Source organism: Heterodontus francisci, chromosome 8 (genome assembly GCF_036365525.1).
Source record: "Heterodontus francisci isolate sHetFra1 chromosome 8, sHetFra1.hap1, whole genome shotgun sequence".
NCBI classification, from domain to species: Eukaryota; Metazoa; Chordata; class Chondrichthyes; order Heterodontiformes; family Heterodontidae; genus Heterodontus; species Heterodontus francisci.
This window is the reverse complement of record NC_090378.1, coordinates 11,543,967-11,559,038: the sequence shown is the minus strand read 5'-3', so window position 1 is coordinate 11,559,038 and position 15,072 is coordinate 11,543,967. Positions and strand designations below refer to the sequence as shown.

Below are 15,072 nucleotides of genomic sequence, written 5' to 3'. Positions count from 1 at the left end.
TGACCACCGCACAGTCCTTGTGGAGACGAAGTCCCGCCTTCACATTGAGGATACTGTCCATCGTGTTGTGTGGCACTATCACCGTGCTGAATGGGATAGATCTCGAACAGATCTAGCAATGCAAAACTGGGCATCCATGAGGCGCTGTGGGCCATCAGCAGCAGCAGAATTGTACTCAACCACAATCTGTAACCTCATGGCCCAGCATATCCCCCACTCTACCATTACCATCAAGCCAGAAGACCATCCCTGGTTCAATGAAGAGTGCAGGAGGGCATGCCAGGAGCAGCACCAGGCATACCTCAAAATGAGGTGTCAACCTGGTGAAGCGACAACCCAGGACTACTTGCATGCCAAACTGCGTAAGCGATCCCATAACCAACGGATCAGATCTAAGCTCTGCAGTCCTGCCACATCCAGCCGAGAATGGTGGTGGACAATTAGACAACTAACTGGAGGAGGTGGCTCCACAAATATCCCCATCCTCAATGATGGGGGAGCCCAGCACATCAGTGCGAAAGATAAGGCTGAAGCATTTGCAACAATCTTCAGCCAGAAGTGCCGAGTTGATGATCCATCTCAGCCTCCTCCTGAAGTCCCCAACATTACTGATGCCAGACCTCAGGCAATTCGATTCACTCCACGTGATATCAAGAAACGACTGAAGTCACTGGATACTGCAAAAGCTACGGGCCCTGACGATATTCTGGCAATAGTACTGAAGACCTGTGCTCCAGAATTTGCCGCGCCCCTAGCCAAGCTGTTCCAGAACAGCTACAACACTGGCATCTACCCTGCAATGTGGAAAATTGCCCAGGTATGTCCTGTACACAGAAAGCAGGACAAATCCAACCCGGCCAACTTCTGCCCCATTAGCCTACTCTCAATCATCAGTAAAGTGATGGAAGGTGTCATCAACAGTGCCATCAAGCGGCACTTGCTTAGCAACAACCTGCTCAGTGATGCTCAGTTTGGGTTCCACCAGGGCCACTCAGCTCCTGACCTCATTACAGCCTTGGTTCAAACATGGACAGAAGAGCTGAACTCAAGAGGTGAGGTGAGAGTGACTGCCCTTGACATCAAGGCAGCATTTGACCGAGTATGGCATCAAGGAGCCCTAGCAAAACTGAGGTCAATGGGAATCAGGGGGAATACCCTCTGCTGGCTGGAGTCATACCTAGCACAAAGGAAGATGGTTGTGGTTGTCAGAGGTCAATCATCTGAGCTCCAGGACATCACTGCAGGAGTTCCTCAGGGTAGTGTCCTGGGCCCAACCATCTTCAGCTGCTTCATCAATGACCTTCCTTCAATCATAAGGTCAAAAGTGGGGATGTTCGCTGATGATTGCACAATGTTCAGCACCTTTCGTGACTCCTCAGATACTGAAGCAGTCCATGTAGAAGTGCAGCAAGACCTGGACAATATCCAGGCTTGGGCTGATAAGTGGCAAGTAACATTCCTGCCACACAAGTGCCAGGCAATGACTATCTCCAACAAGAGAGAATCTAACCATCTCCCCTTGACATTCAATGGCATTACCATCACTGAATCCCCCACTATCAACATCCTAGGGGCTACCATTGACCAGAAACTGAATTGGAATAGCCATATAAATACCCTGGCTACAAGAGCAGGTCAGAGGCTAGGAATCCTGAGGCGAGTAACTCACCTCTTGACTCCCCAAAGCCTATCCACCATCTGCAAGGCCCATGTCAGGAGTGTGATGGAATACTCTCCACTTGCCTGGATGGGTGCAGCTCCAACAACACTCAAGAAGCTCGACACCATCCAGGACAAAGCAGCCCGCTTGATTGGCCCACCATCTACAAACATTCACTCCATCCACCACCGACACACAGTAGCAGCAGTGTGTACCATCTACAAGATGCACTGCAGCAATGCACCAAGGCTCCTTAGACAGCACCTTCCAAACCCACGACCTATACCAACTAGAAGGACAAGGGCAGCAAATACATGGGAATGCCATCACCTGCAAGTTCCCCATCCAAGTCACACACCATCCTGACGGAACTATATCGCCGTTCCTTCACTGTCGCTGGGTCAAAATCCTGGAACTCCCTTCCTAACAGCACTGTGGGTCGACCTACCCCACATGGACTGCAGCGGTTCAAGGCAGCTCACCACCACCTTCTCAAGGGCAATTAGGGATGGGCAATAAATGCTGGCCTAGCCAGTGATGCCCACATCCCATGAATGAATTAAAAAAAAAAAAAAACCACTGGGAGACCCAAATCCTGGGGGCAGGCTCATGTACGTGTCTGAGTCAAGCGTATTGTGCCAAGGCATTTCAGCTGTGCCTCCCCCAACCCGTCTGACAGATGTTTCTGTTGAGGTGCCCACAAGCCCTGCGAAGCAAAAGAAAATCTATATTACAAATGGAGCCTCTGGGCCCTGGAGACTCTAGGAACTGATCCCGTGTCGGGTTAATTGCCTTGATCTGGTAAAGGTTTGTGGCCTTTTAAAAAAATTTTGCCAACTTTTAGCTGGCATGGTGCACCGTCTCTAATGGGGACAATTCCTAAGGACACTCTGGAACCCCGGCAGATAAGGCCCCCTTGATATGGATGGGGGCGTGGATAGAAGATCTGCTTATGGCTTCCCCGGAGGCCAAACCTCATTCCACTATAAATCCAAGTCCGTCATCTGCCATCATCACCCCATTCCTCAAAAAAACAACTCTACCCTTGCAAACTACTGCCCCATCTTCAGCCTCCCTTTCCTCTGTGAGGACCTTGAATGTATTGTCGCCTCCCAAATCTGTGCCCATCTTTCCCAGAACTTCATCTTTGAATCCCTCCAATCAGGTTTCCATCACTGCTACCGTACCGAAATGCCTCTTAGCAAAGTCGCAAATGACATCCTATGTGACTGTGACCAAGGTAAACTTTCCCTCCTCATCTTTCTTGGCCTGTCTGCAGTCTTTGACATGGTTGACCACACCATCCTCCTCCAATGCCTCTCCACCATTGTCAAGCTGGGTGAGACTGCTCTCACCTGGTTCCATTCTGATCTATCTAATTGTAGACCATGAATCACCTGCAATGGCTTCTCTTCCGATTCCTACACTGTTACCTCTGGTGTCCCCCAAAGATCTATCCTTGGCCCCCTCCCATTTCTCATCCGCAGGCTGCCCCTTGGCGACATCATCTGAAAGCACAGGATAAGTTTTCACATGATGTTGACGACACCCATCTCTACCTCACCGCTCTCGACCCGTCCATTGTCTTTAAGTTGTCAGACGTACTGCACTGAATGAACAGAAATTTTCTCCAATTAATTACCAGGAAGACTGAAGCCATCGTCTTTGGTCCCCAACATAAACTCCATTCCCTAGCCACTGACTCTATCCTTCTCCATGGCAACTGTCTGAGGATGAAACAGACTGTTCATAGCCTTCGTATGATAATTGACCCCGAGATAAGCATCCAATCACATATCCATGTTATCACTAAGACTGCCTTTTTCCACTTCCAGAAAGTTGCCCAACTCTGCCTCAGCTTAGCTGTTGCTCAAACAAACAGTCATTCCTGCTTTTGTTACCTCTAGACTTGACTATTCCAATGCACTCTTGGCAGGTCTTCCACATTCTACTCTCCGTAAACTTGAAGTCATCCAAAACTCTGCTGCCTGTGTTTTAACTCACACCAAGTCCCGTTCACCTATCACTCATGGGCTCACTGACCTACTTTGGCTGCCAGTTAAGCAATGCCTTGATTTTAAAATTGTTATCCTTGTTTCAAATCCCTCCATGGCCTCGCCCTTCCCTATCTGTGTAATCTCTGCCAGTCCCACAACCATCCGATAGATGGAGTGAGAGTGATTGCCTTTAGCATTTGACCGACTATGGCATCAAGGAGCCCTAGCAAAACTGGAGTCAAAGGGAATCAGGGGGAAAATCCTCTTCTGGCTGAAGTCATACCTAGAACAAAGGAAGATGGTTGTGGTTGTTGGAAAACAATCATCTCAGTCCCAGGACATCACTGCAGGAGTTCCTCAGGGTAGTGTCCTGGGCCCAACCATCTTCGATTGCTTCATCAATGATCTTCCCTCCATCATAAGGTCAGAAGTGGGGATGTTCGCTGATGATTGCACAATGTTCAACACCATTTACGACTCCTCAGATACTGAAGCAGCCCATGTCCAGATGCAGCAAGACCTGGTCAACACCCAGGCTTGGGCTGATAAGTGGCAAGTAACATTCGTGCCACAAAAATGGCAGGCAATGACCATCTCAAACAAGAGAGAATCTAACCATCTCCCCTTGATGTTCAATTGCATTACCATTGCTGAATCCCCACTATCAACATCCTGAGGGTCACCATTGACCAGAAACTGAACTGTAACAGCCACATAAATACTGTAGCTACAAGAGCAGCTTGCACAGTGGCGCAGTGGTTAGCACCGCAGCCTCACAACTCCAGCGACCCGGGTTCAATTCTGGGTTCTGCCTGTGTGGAGTTTGCAAGTTCTCCCTGTGTCTGCGTGGGTTTCCTCCCACATGCCAAAGACTTGCAAGTTGATAGGTAAATTGGCCATTAGCAATTGCCCCTAGTATAGGTAGGTGGTAGGGAAATATAGGGACAGGTGGGGATGTGGTAGGAATATGGAATTAGTGTAGGATTAGTATAAATGGGTGGTTGATGGTCGGCACAGACCCGGTGGGCCAAAGGGCCTGTTTCAATGCTGTATCTCTAAACTAAACTAATAGGCTAGGAATCCTGTGCTGAGTAACTCACCTCCTGTGCGCCATCTACAAGGCACAAGTCAGGAGTGTGATGGAATACTCTCCACTTACCTGGATGGGTGCAGCTCCAACAACACTCAAGAAGCTCAACACCATCCAGGACAAAGCTGCCCGCTTGATTGGCACCCCATCTACAAACATTCACTCCCTCCACCACCAACACACAGTGGCAGCAGTGTGTACCATCTACAAGATGCAATGCAGCAACTCACCAAGGCTCTTTTGACAGCACCTTCCAAACCCACAACCTCTACCAACTAGAAGGACACGTGCAGTTGACGCATGGGAACACCACCACCTGTAAGTTCCCCTCCAAGCCACACACCATCCTGACTTGGAACGAGATCACCGTTCCTTCACTGTCGCTGAGTCAAAATCCTGGAACTCCCTTCCTAACAGCACTGTGGGTGTACCTACACCACATGGACTGCAGCGGTTCAAGAAGGCAGCTCACCACCACCTTCTCAAGGGCAACTAGGGACGGGAAATAAATGCTGGCATAGCCAGTGACATCCATAAACCCTCGCCTAGAGCTGGGGTCTGCAGCTTGACCTTCCCATTAGAGGCCATTACCCAGATACACCCCAAGGTATCTGCAGTTGTATGTAAATTGCCAAAGTCAAATAAATGTCAACAATTCCTAAATTTAGAGCTGAGCTCAGAAGAGCTCAGGATGAAGTGCCTGGACTTTTATTTCCAGGGGTCTTGACAGGGTGGATGTGGAAAGGATGTTACCTCTTGTGGGAGAATCGAGAACTAGGGGTCACTGTTTAAAAATAAGGGGTCGTCCATTTAAGACAGAGATGAGGAGAATTATTTTCTCTCAGAGGGTCGTGAGTCTATGGAATTCTCTTCACAAAAAGGCAGTGGAAGCAGAGTCTTTGAATATTTTTAAGGCAGAGGTAGACAGACTCTTCATAAGCAAGGGGGTGAAAGGTTATCGGGGGTAGGTGAGAATGTTGTGTTGCGGTTACAATCAGATCAGCCATCATCTTGTTGAGTGGCGGAGCAGGCTCAAGGGGCCGAGTGGCCTACTCCTGCTCCTCATTCATTTGTTCACATGCATGTACACAAGGAATTCAGATGGAAACAATCAATCAGGCACACACAGCAGTCAACTGGGTGCACTGAATCAATCGAGTATACGCAGGGTTGTGCACTAAGTTGAACCCTTCTGTCTCAAACTGAGGAAAATGTTGCCAATTGTAAAAACAGAAAGTGCTGGAAATACTCAGCAGGTGAGTATACTCTCTGGGGAGAGAGAAACGGATTTAACGTTTCAGGTCTGTGACCTTTCTGATTACACAAGATTCTCTTCTCCGTCTGCCTGAAACTGTTGAGAGGAGGAGGAAAAAAGAAGTTTGCCCAAAGCTAGGCATTTATGCTCCTTCACATGGCAAAACAATAGATCCAATCTGTTAACGAGAACTGATAATGTAGTTAATGCAAATAACAATCGTTATAAAATTACTGATCTGGCCCCTCCTGGAACATTCTGTCCAATTCTGAGCACCACACTTTCAGAAGGATGTCAAGGCCTTGGTATGGAGGAAATTTAGTAGAATGGTACCAGGGATGAGTAACTTCAGTTCCGTGAAGTGTGTTTTGGGTGGCACAGTGGTTAGCACCAAGCCTCACAGCTCCAGCAACCTGGGTTCAGTTCTGGGTACTGTCTGTGCGGAGTTTGCAAGTTCTCCCTGTGACCACGTAGGTTTCCGCCGGGTGCTCTGGTTTCCTCCCACAGCCAAAGACTTGCAGGTTGATAGGTAAATTGGCCATTGTAAATTGCCCCTAGCGTAGGTAGGTGGTAGAAGAATGGTGGGATTGTGGTAGGGAATATGGGATTAATGTAGGATTAGTATAAATGGGTGGTTGTTAGTCGGCACAGACTCAGTGGGCCGAAGGGCCTGTTTCAGTGCTGTGTCTCTAAATAAAATAAATAAGCAGCTGGAGAAGATGGGATTGTTCTCCTTAGAGCAGAGAAGGTTAAGGGAAGATGTAATGGAGATGTTCAAAAGCAAAAGCAGGAAGGGCTTGATAGGATAGATGAGGAGAAACAGTTCCACTGGCAGGAGGGTCAGTGACCAGGGAACACAGATTTACGATAACTGGGGGAGATGAGGAGAATATTTTTACACAGAGAGTTGTTATGATCTGGAATACACTGCCTGAAAGGGTGGTGGAAGCAGATTCAATAGTAACTTTCAAAAGGGAATTGGATGAATACTTGAAAAGGAGAAATTTACAGGACTATGGGGAAAAAGCAGGGGAGTGGGACTAATTGGATAGCTCTTCCAAAGAGCCAGCACAGACATGATGGGCTGAATGGCCTCCTTCTGTGTTGGATGATGTTATGACTCTATAATAAGCTTACTGCTTCCAGTGAATTGGGAAAGAGTGGTTCTAATGAAGTGGCATGCATTCAGTGAAGACATTTTCCTGACTTGACTACAAAACAAATCTGTAAGTGAGCAATTTTCTTACCGATCTGATATTTAGTGCCAGTGAAATTAGCTGTGATAGCTCCTTTCTTCTTTTTCTTCATTCTAATGTTTCTCTTCCCAACTCCGGTGTTTTTAAATGGCAGTCCGCTCTTCAGTGTCAGACTGGATGTTCCTTGAACATCTGAATAAAAGAAAAGGTATACAGCCAGCAGTTTCAAGATACTGATGGGGCAACATAGGGAGGTTTCGGAACTTTATCTCACACAGTTCAAAAATACCGAGCGTATGTAATGTATCCAATTTCAAAATGGACAGTAGAAGCAAACGGGTCTAGATACTGATTCATGCCTGACTTTCAAGCACTGAACCCAGTGGCTGATACACTGAAACTTGATGGGACAAGAAGACTCCATGCAAAATTGGTCTTCTTGCATCATCAGGATGTTACCTGGCTTTCTGACGACTCCAGTCCTGCGTTGACCGGCAGTGGAGCAAGATGGAGATTGCCAGTGAAGTCGCATGAAACTGGACCTATGATGAGACCAGTGAGCGGAGAGGAGGGGAGATGATGGGGCAGAGTGGGGGGTTTAGGCAGTGGGGGGCAAGAAGTGACCAGCAGCTCCAACATGGAGCACATCTGCTTCTTCTGGCTCCATGTAAAGATGAGTAAAATAATTTGTCTTTCTTTTCTTCAATAACTTTGAATAAAACAAAGGGAAAGTTATAAAATAAATTATAGTATTAATGTCCGCAAAGCACTCTGTGATTCCCACCGCCTGCACAAGGCCTCAGCATGTTGGCATACAACACCATTATCCCTCTCCAGGATTGCGGTGCAGAGGCGACTCATCAGAGCAGCCCCCAGGCCACATCCACCCTGGACCTATTCATAGTCACCTTGGCCAAGCCTAAGTTCACGTCCCTCTCCGCACTGGGTGGCCAAAGATCAGGAGGGTTGGAAGTGGAGCTGGAAAGTGAGGAGCAGTCCCCTTAAATAATCGAACGGGGGCTGCATCTCTCAACATGTATACAAACACATACTCATCTTTTTTTGGTCCCTTTAGGCACCACTGGTTTGGCAGCTGTGTGTCTGATAAAAGTGACCACAGTATGCACACTGTATGCTGTGGTCAGGCTTGTGCCAATTCCAGAAAAGGGCCTGAAATCGGCATTAGATCTCCCCCCGCAACCACCAAACATCCGCCGGCATAGGCTATGGGGGTAACATTATTTTAGTCGTTCACCCTGGACAATGCTGGACACCAATTGCATTGTAGGGCCTGCTTCAACTATTAAAACATGCCTTTCTTCTCCATGATGACCTCCAGGGTTTGGATTGGCAGCTACGTCCAAATCCCTAATGGTGGAGGTACTGGGCTGCGAGCTGGCTGCTTCGGGGCTTGGCTCAAAGCTAAGCACAGAGTGATCATTTCAGGGTCAAATCAGGTTGGAGCAGGCATGGAGCTGGCAATTTGAGGGATGGCTGAGGCTGGTGAGGGAAACTGGCCACCTCAGGGTCTGGTGGGTAAGAAGATGATGCTCTGTAGATGTCCTCCTGCACAGATATTTGCAGGTCAACAACTCAGGAGAAAGAAAATTGGCGTGCCTGGGTTGACCCAGATGTTTGGAGCCCCTCTACCATATATGGAAAATTGGCAATTCCGTAATGAGGGTTTGATCAATCAGCAGGGCGTCCTGAGGTGGCGACACAATGGGGCGTAGGCTCCTGAAGAGAACGGTACAATAAGAAATGATCCAGTAACAGGTTTCTCAACCTCAATCTTGTGGCAATGCAGCCAATATGGATCCATCTCCGGGGAGAGGGTTTGGGACGCACACATTGGACTTTCAGTGTAGGTGTTATTCTTGGCCACATATGGAAGAGGCTTTCATCTGAGAATGGAAGCCGTGCGAGTTAACGTACAAATGATGGCATATGAGTGCGCAAAATCCTGCACAATATTAGTGAAAAACACATTAGCATAATCGTATGAAATGTATTTGTTCTCTATTTTTACAAAGCTATTAACTAATTTATTGTAAATGGGCTCAAGGTGCCTTCACTGCAGGGAAATTCCATCTGACCATGTTTATAATGGCCTCCCAGCAATACAGCCACGTTGCCCTGGTAAAAGAGTGTATAATGAAAGGACCCAGTGCATGATTTGTTACTAACATCAATCGCACATTGTAACTTCGGCCCCAGGAAAGTATGCTGTGACCACATCTGCAACATTCCAAGATTATAGCAACAGAGAAACCCATGACCACTGAAAATCTGAACCTTCACTGTTCATTTCTTGTAAATAGAATGGTGTAATGTGATTTCCCCAGAGATTGGTGTTTTTGGTCCTGATCAATATTTTTTTAAAAATCCATGAAAGCAATATCCTCACTGCAGCTCACAATTTCACAGGCTTTAATGTCTCACATTGATGGACAGTCATTTGCCCAAACTGAAAGGAGAAAGACAGAAAATCTCAAGGCTGAAGAGTCCATATTTTCTACAAATGCTCCCAGTCAACCTGTATCTCTGAACAATCTTACAGCAATATCAATGCATTTAAATATGGCAGTAACAATGTGGTGATGTGACTGACACTAGACAACTTTTATAAAGTCTCGTTTACAATCAGCGAAATTCTGGCCCACATACAAGGCACTTCTTAGAGCCTGGGGGAAGGGCAGATGTTGAAGAGCAAAGCAAGAACAGATACTTAAAAACTCTGAGGAATCTTTATCTCTCCGGCCAACTACTCTTCTGGGGAACTGCTTCCCCTTCCTTGGCCCACTTCAGTCAAGACGGGTAACGAGTTTCCCACTGGGGATTCGCCTGTACTTTTGCTTCTTAAAAGAGTAGGGGCAACAGGTACAGCCGCACCAGAGACACGCAGGATATGGACAGAGGTATTCCTACTTGCATTCAAGGAGCAACCTGAAAAGAAGGGAAAGGTGACCCCATTGCCAGCTCTAAGCCACATTCATGCAATCCGAGACAAATGGCCCTCACGTGACTATGTCATCTGGTCACTGCACTAATATTCTTATATGACTCCTACCCTTCCTACCGCTAACATGCCACCAACTGCAGACCATTTCTCTATGTTACCTCGCATCGCTAACATTCTTACTGCCTGATAAAAGCCACTTCTGACTGTGCGGTGGAAAGACGTCTGCAGTCATTTTAATTCTAATGGAAATCCATAGTGTGTGTCTGTGACTAGTGCTCTCCTGACCACATCTTCCAATCTCAGATTCATTTTACATTAGAGAATTACCAGTGGGGAATGTTAGAGGAGAATTTTTTTTTTTCATGCGCAGGATGTTAGACTGAGGCCGTCAATTCAGCAAGCCCGCACGCCAAGCTGGGAGGGGAGGGGAGGAGAGATAAGACTCAGATAAATTGTGGGATGATGGCAGAGGTGCAGTCATACAGCGCTGATACTGTACAGAGAAAAACTCTTCCCCCTGCCGAGTAGGTCAGCAACCAGAGGCCACAGATTTAAAATCATTGGCAAAAAATCTAGAGGGGAGATGAGGGGAAACTATTTCACTCAGAGAGTTAGAAAAATAGAACAAAGTTACAGCACAGAAAGAGGCCATTTGGCCTATCATGTCTGTGCCAGCTGAAACTGTGTTGTCCAGCCTAATCCCACCTTCCAGCTCTTGGTCCATAGACCTGTAAGTTACAGCTCTTCAAGTGCATATACAAGTACTTTTTAAATGTGGTGAGGGTTTCTGCCTCTACCACTCTTCCAGGCAGTGAGTTCCAGACCCCCACCCCGCTCTGGGTGAAAAAAATTCTCCACAACTCCCTCTAATCCTTCGACCAATTACTTTAAACTATGCCCCCCTGGTTATTGACCCCTCTGCTAACAGAAATAGGTCCTTCCAATCTACTCTATCTCGATCCCTCATAATTTTATCAATTAAATCTCCCCTCAGCCTCCTCTCTTCCAAAGAAAACAACCCCAGCCTATCCAATCTTTCCTCGTGGCTTAAATTCTCCATTCCTGGCAACATCCTCATAAATCTCCTCTGTACCCACTCCACAACGATCCATCCTGTAATGCAGTGACCAGAACTGCACTGAGTCCTGTCGAGATTTGAAAACCTCTACATGAAATTGTGGTGGAAGCTAATTCTATCAATAACTTTAAAAGGGAGTTAAACAGGTATTTGAGGATGAGGAACTTACTGACAAAAAGTGGGGATGTGGGCCCAAGCATGACTGTGCTTTCTGAGAGCCATCACAAGCACGCTGGACCGAAGAGCCTCCTTCTGCAATGTAAATTTCTATGATACTACACCAACCCACGGCACAGTGCAGGTGTTCAGCAAAGTGTTCACCCAATCTGCGTTTGGTCTCCCTAGTGTAGAGGAGACTACATTGTGAGCGGCGAATACAGTATACTACATTGATAGAAGTACAAGTAAATCGCTGCTTCAACTGAAAGGAGTGTTTGGGGCTTTGGATAGTGAGGAGAGAGGAGGTAAACGGGCAGGTATTACAACTCCTGCGATTGCAAGGTAAGGTGCTGTGGGAAGGGGGCGAGGTGGTGAGGGTAATGGAGGAGTGGACCAGGGTGTCGTGGAGGGAACGATCCCTTCGGAATGCTGACAGGGGAAGGGAGGGGAAGAATCGTTTGGCAGTGGCATCACGCTGGAGGTGGCGGAAATGGCGGAGGATGATCATTTGGCTATGGAGGCTGGTGGGGTGGAAAGTGAGGACAAGGGGAACCCTGTCGCGGTTCTGGGAGGGAGGGGAAGGGGTGAGGGTAGAGGTGCGGGAAATGGGCCCTGTCAACCACAGTGGGGGGGAATCCTCGGTTGAGGAAAAAGGAAGACATATCAGAAGTGCTGTCATGGAAGGTAGCATCATCAGAGCAGATGCGTCGGAGACGGAGAAACTGGGAGAATGGAATGGAGTCCTTACAGGAGGAAGGGTGTGAAGAAGTGTAGTCGAGGTAGCTGTGGGAGTCGGTGGGCTTATAATGAATATTAGTAGACAACCTATCTCCAGAGATGGAGACAGAGGAGTCGAGGAAGGGGAGGGAAGTGTCGGAGATGGACCATGAAGAAGGGTGGAAACTAGAGGCAAAGTTGATAAAGTTTTCCAGTTCGGGGCGGGAGCAGGAACCGGCACCGATACGGTCATCATTAACATACAGTCATACAGAAACGTTAACTCTGCTTCTCTCTCCACAGATGCTGCCTGACCTGCTGAGTATTTCCAGCGTTTCTTGTCTACAGAAAGATCTTGTATATGCTCACACTTCCTGACCCAAACTTGGTTTCTCCTCATCACGATTGCTGCTCGCATTTTTATATGAGCATTGAAAGTGTCTATGTCATCAGCGCCCCAACAACCCTGTAGTTTGTAACTGTAGTTTGCAGCCAATGGATGGCGCTGTAGCACCACTTTATCCTCTGATGCACCATGAGCAACGCCATGGGAGGGGCAGCTGGTTTTTCCAAACTATCTCACACAATGCACTTGTCTTCCACTGAATGAGACTCTGCAGATTTTGCCAGGCGATCCGTTCTGTTTTGGATTCATCACAATCTAGAACTCAGCAGCACAGGGGCTGATCATTTAAGACTGAGAGGAGAAGAAATTTCTTCACTCAGAGGGATGTGGATGCTCCATTTTTGAGTATATTTTAAGGCTGAGATAGACAGATTTTTGGTCTCTCGGGGAATCAAGGGATATGGGGGGGGGGGGGGGGGTGGCCAGGAGATAGAGTTGAGCAGAAGGTGAGCTATGATCGTATTGAATTCATACATGGGATGTGGGCGTCACAGGCATTTATTGCCCATCACTAATTGCCCTTGAGAAGGCGATGGCAAGCCACCTTCTTGAAAATGACACAGTGAATACTTGATGCCAGACAAAGCGGCTCAACCTTTCAGAAGGACGGCACAGAGGCGCAGTGGTTAGCACCACAGCTCCAGTGACCCGGTGCCTGTGCAGAGTTTTCAAGTTCTCCCTGCGTCTGCGTGGGTTTTCGCCGGGTGCTCCGGTTTCCTCCCACAGTCAAAGAATTGCAGGTTGATAGGTAAATTGGTCATTGTAAATTGCCGCTAGAATATGGGATTAGTATAAATGGGTGGTTGATGGTCAGCTGTATCTCTGAATAAATCCACAGGGCTCTGTATTTTTCAAAAATAACACCCCTCACTGCTAAAACAGGCCCCCAACAAACCAAAAGCCAGGCCTCTGTATTTCTAGAACTCAGCTCTATTAATATCTGAAAAATGAAAGTATATATTTTTTTTAAAACATGCAGTTTTTCTTCTTACCTCCCTCAATAGGGAATGAAGGCATCATTCAGTAGCAGAATGTAACAACAGAGGCTGAATTCTCTCTCCCTGGCCGTCAGGTTGCCAGGCAGGGATCCACCAGATGATTTGTGTTTATTTTCGGTCAGTCCATTGCACCAGACAGAAGACAGAACGCTGCTCAGTCTTTGCTAGAAAGAAGAAGGGCACTGATCAGCATTGCACGATGCAATCTCTACTCCCTGCACAAAAAAGAACTCAAGTCACAGGATACAGGCCGTGTTCAACACGGCAAATTGGAGCATTAACCATGGCTGCTGCAGGCTGCACACTTCCACGCAGTGGGTCCTCCAAAGTCATAAAGCTCCGATCCATACTCTCCCCAAATTAACATCATACATCACAAGAAATCTGCAACACAGACATAATTTTGCCCTAGAAAACCTCAGCAAGTGCAGCAAGTAAGCACTCAATTGAACAGTCACAGTACATTTGACATTCACAGTAGCATTATAAAAAGCCCCTCTTCATTTCCTCTCCTCCCCCTCCCAACTCTGCTGCCGCCCCCTCCCCCATCCCGAATAATGCTGCATTTAAACTCCAAGCAAAGAGTACAGGTTTAGGCACACCATCATTTCCTTGAGAGAGGGCTGGATTTTGCAGTCAACTGTGAAGCAACACACCAAACCTCTGACCTCGAAGAAAGCTGCCCATAAAGATCGAGCGATCACTGTGCCGTGGATTTCCCCTTTCCCGCCAGCAGTTTAAATTTGGCGCCAAGTCAAGAGGATCTTCAGGCATCCAGCAGCAGCCATGTCAGCAAGGAGGGTCAGCAGCCAATCACGTTGAAGTATTCTCATAGAGAGCAAACCAGGAAAGGGAAAGCATTGATTCTGCTTCACTTTTGATTTACATTTTCAGGCAATGAAAGAAACAATTATGATCGAGATAGAAGCTAAGACATCATAATCAAACTTTAACAGTTATTTTAAAACTGTTGATTTTTTTACCATAATACAGAAATTTGACATTTCACAAATATCAAAGCTTTTCAGGGCCAAAGAGGATGTTTAACAGTAATTATGAACTTAGTACATTGTTAAAAGCCCAGTTGTCCCTCATTTAAGAAGGTGTAACTTTCTCAAGTATTTTTACAGCGAGGCTAACAATGTAAAAGTGGATGTTTTCATCAATTCAGTGACTGCTTAGCGATTACACTCTGTGGAATGTATCAACAGAACACCCTCTGCAGAAGTGTAGAATTACTGACATCAACTTCAGGATTTCTGCTTTATTCTACACATGTGCAGATTCCTAAAGTTGCTGTCAGTATTACAGGAGTAATGATGTTTAACACTGACAGTTTTTTTTTTACTTAGATTTCCAGAAGGCATTTGATAAGGTGCCGCATCAAAGGTTATTGCAAAAAATAAAAGCTCATGGTGTAGGGGTTAACATCATACTGGCATGGATAGAAGATTGACTAGCTAACAGGAAACAGAGAGTATGCATAAATGGGTCATTTTCTGGTTGGCAAGATGTGATAAGTAGTGTGCCACAGGGATCTGTGCTGGGGCCTCA

General features: G+C 46.8%; 1 protein-coding gene across 1 annotated transcript in view; it reads right to left on the bottom strand.

The window, feature by feature from the left end:
- ttll7 (tubulin tyrosine ligase-like family, member 7) overlaps positions 1-15,072 on the bottom strand; it is a 323,437-nt gene that overhangs the window by 184,781 nt on the left and 123,584 nt on the right. The window contains exons 3-4 of the mRNA XM_068036341.1: positions 13,513-13,682; positions 7,250-7,390 (exon numbers count right to left, since the gene is read on the bottom strand). Of these exons, the coding sequence (XP_067892442.1) occupies positions 7,250-7,390; positions 13,513-13,540 (169 nt within the window). The 5' untranslated portion in view covers positions 13,541-13,682. The remainder of the gene's footprint in view (positions 1-7,249; positions 7,391-13,512; positions 13,683-15,072) is intronic.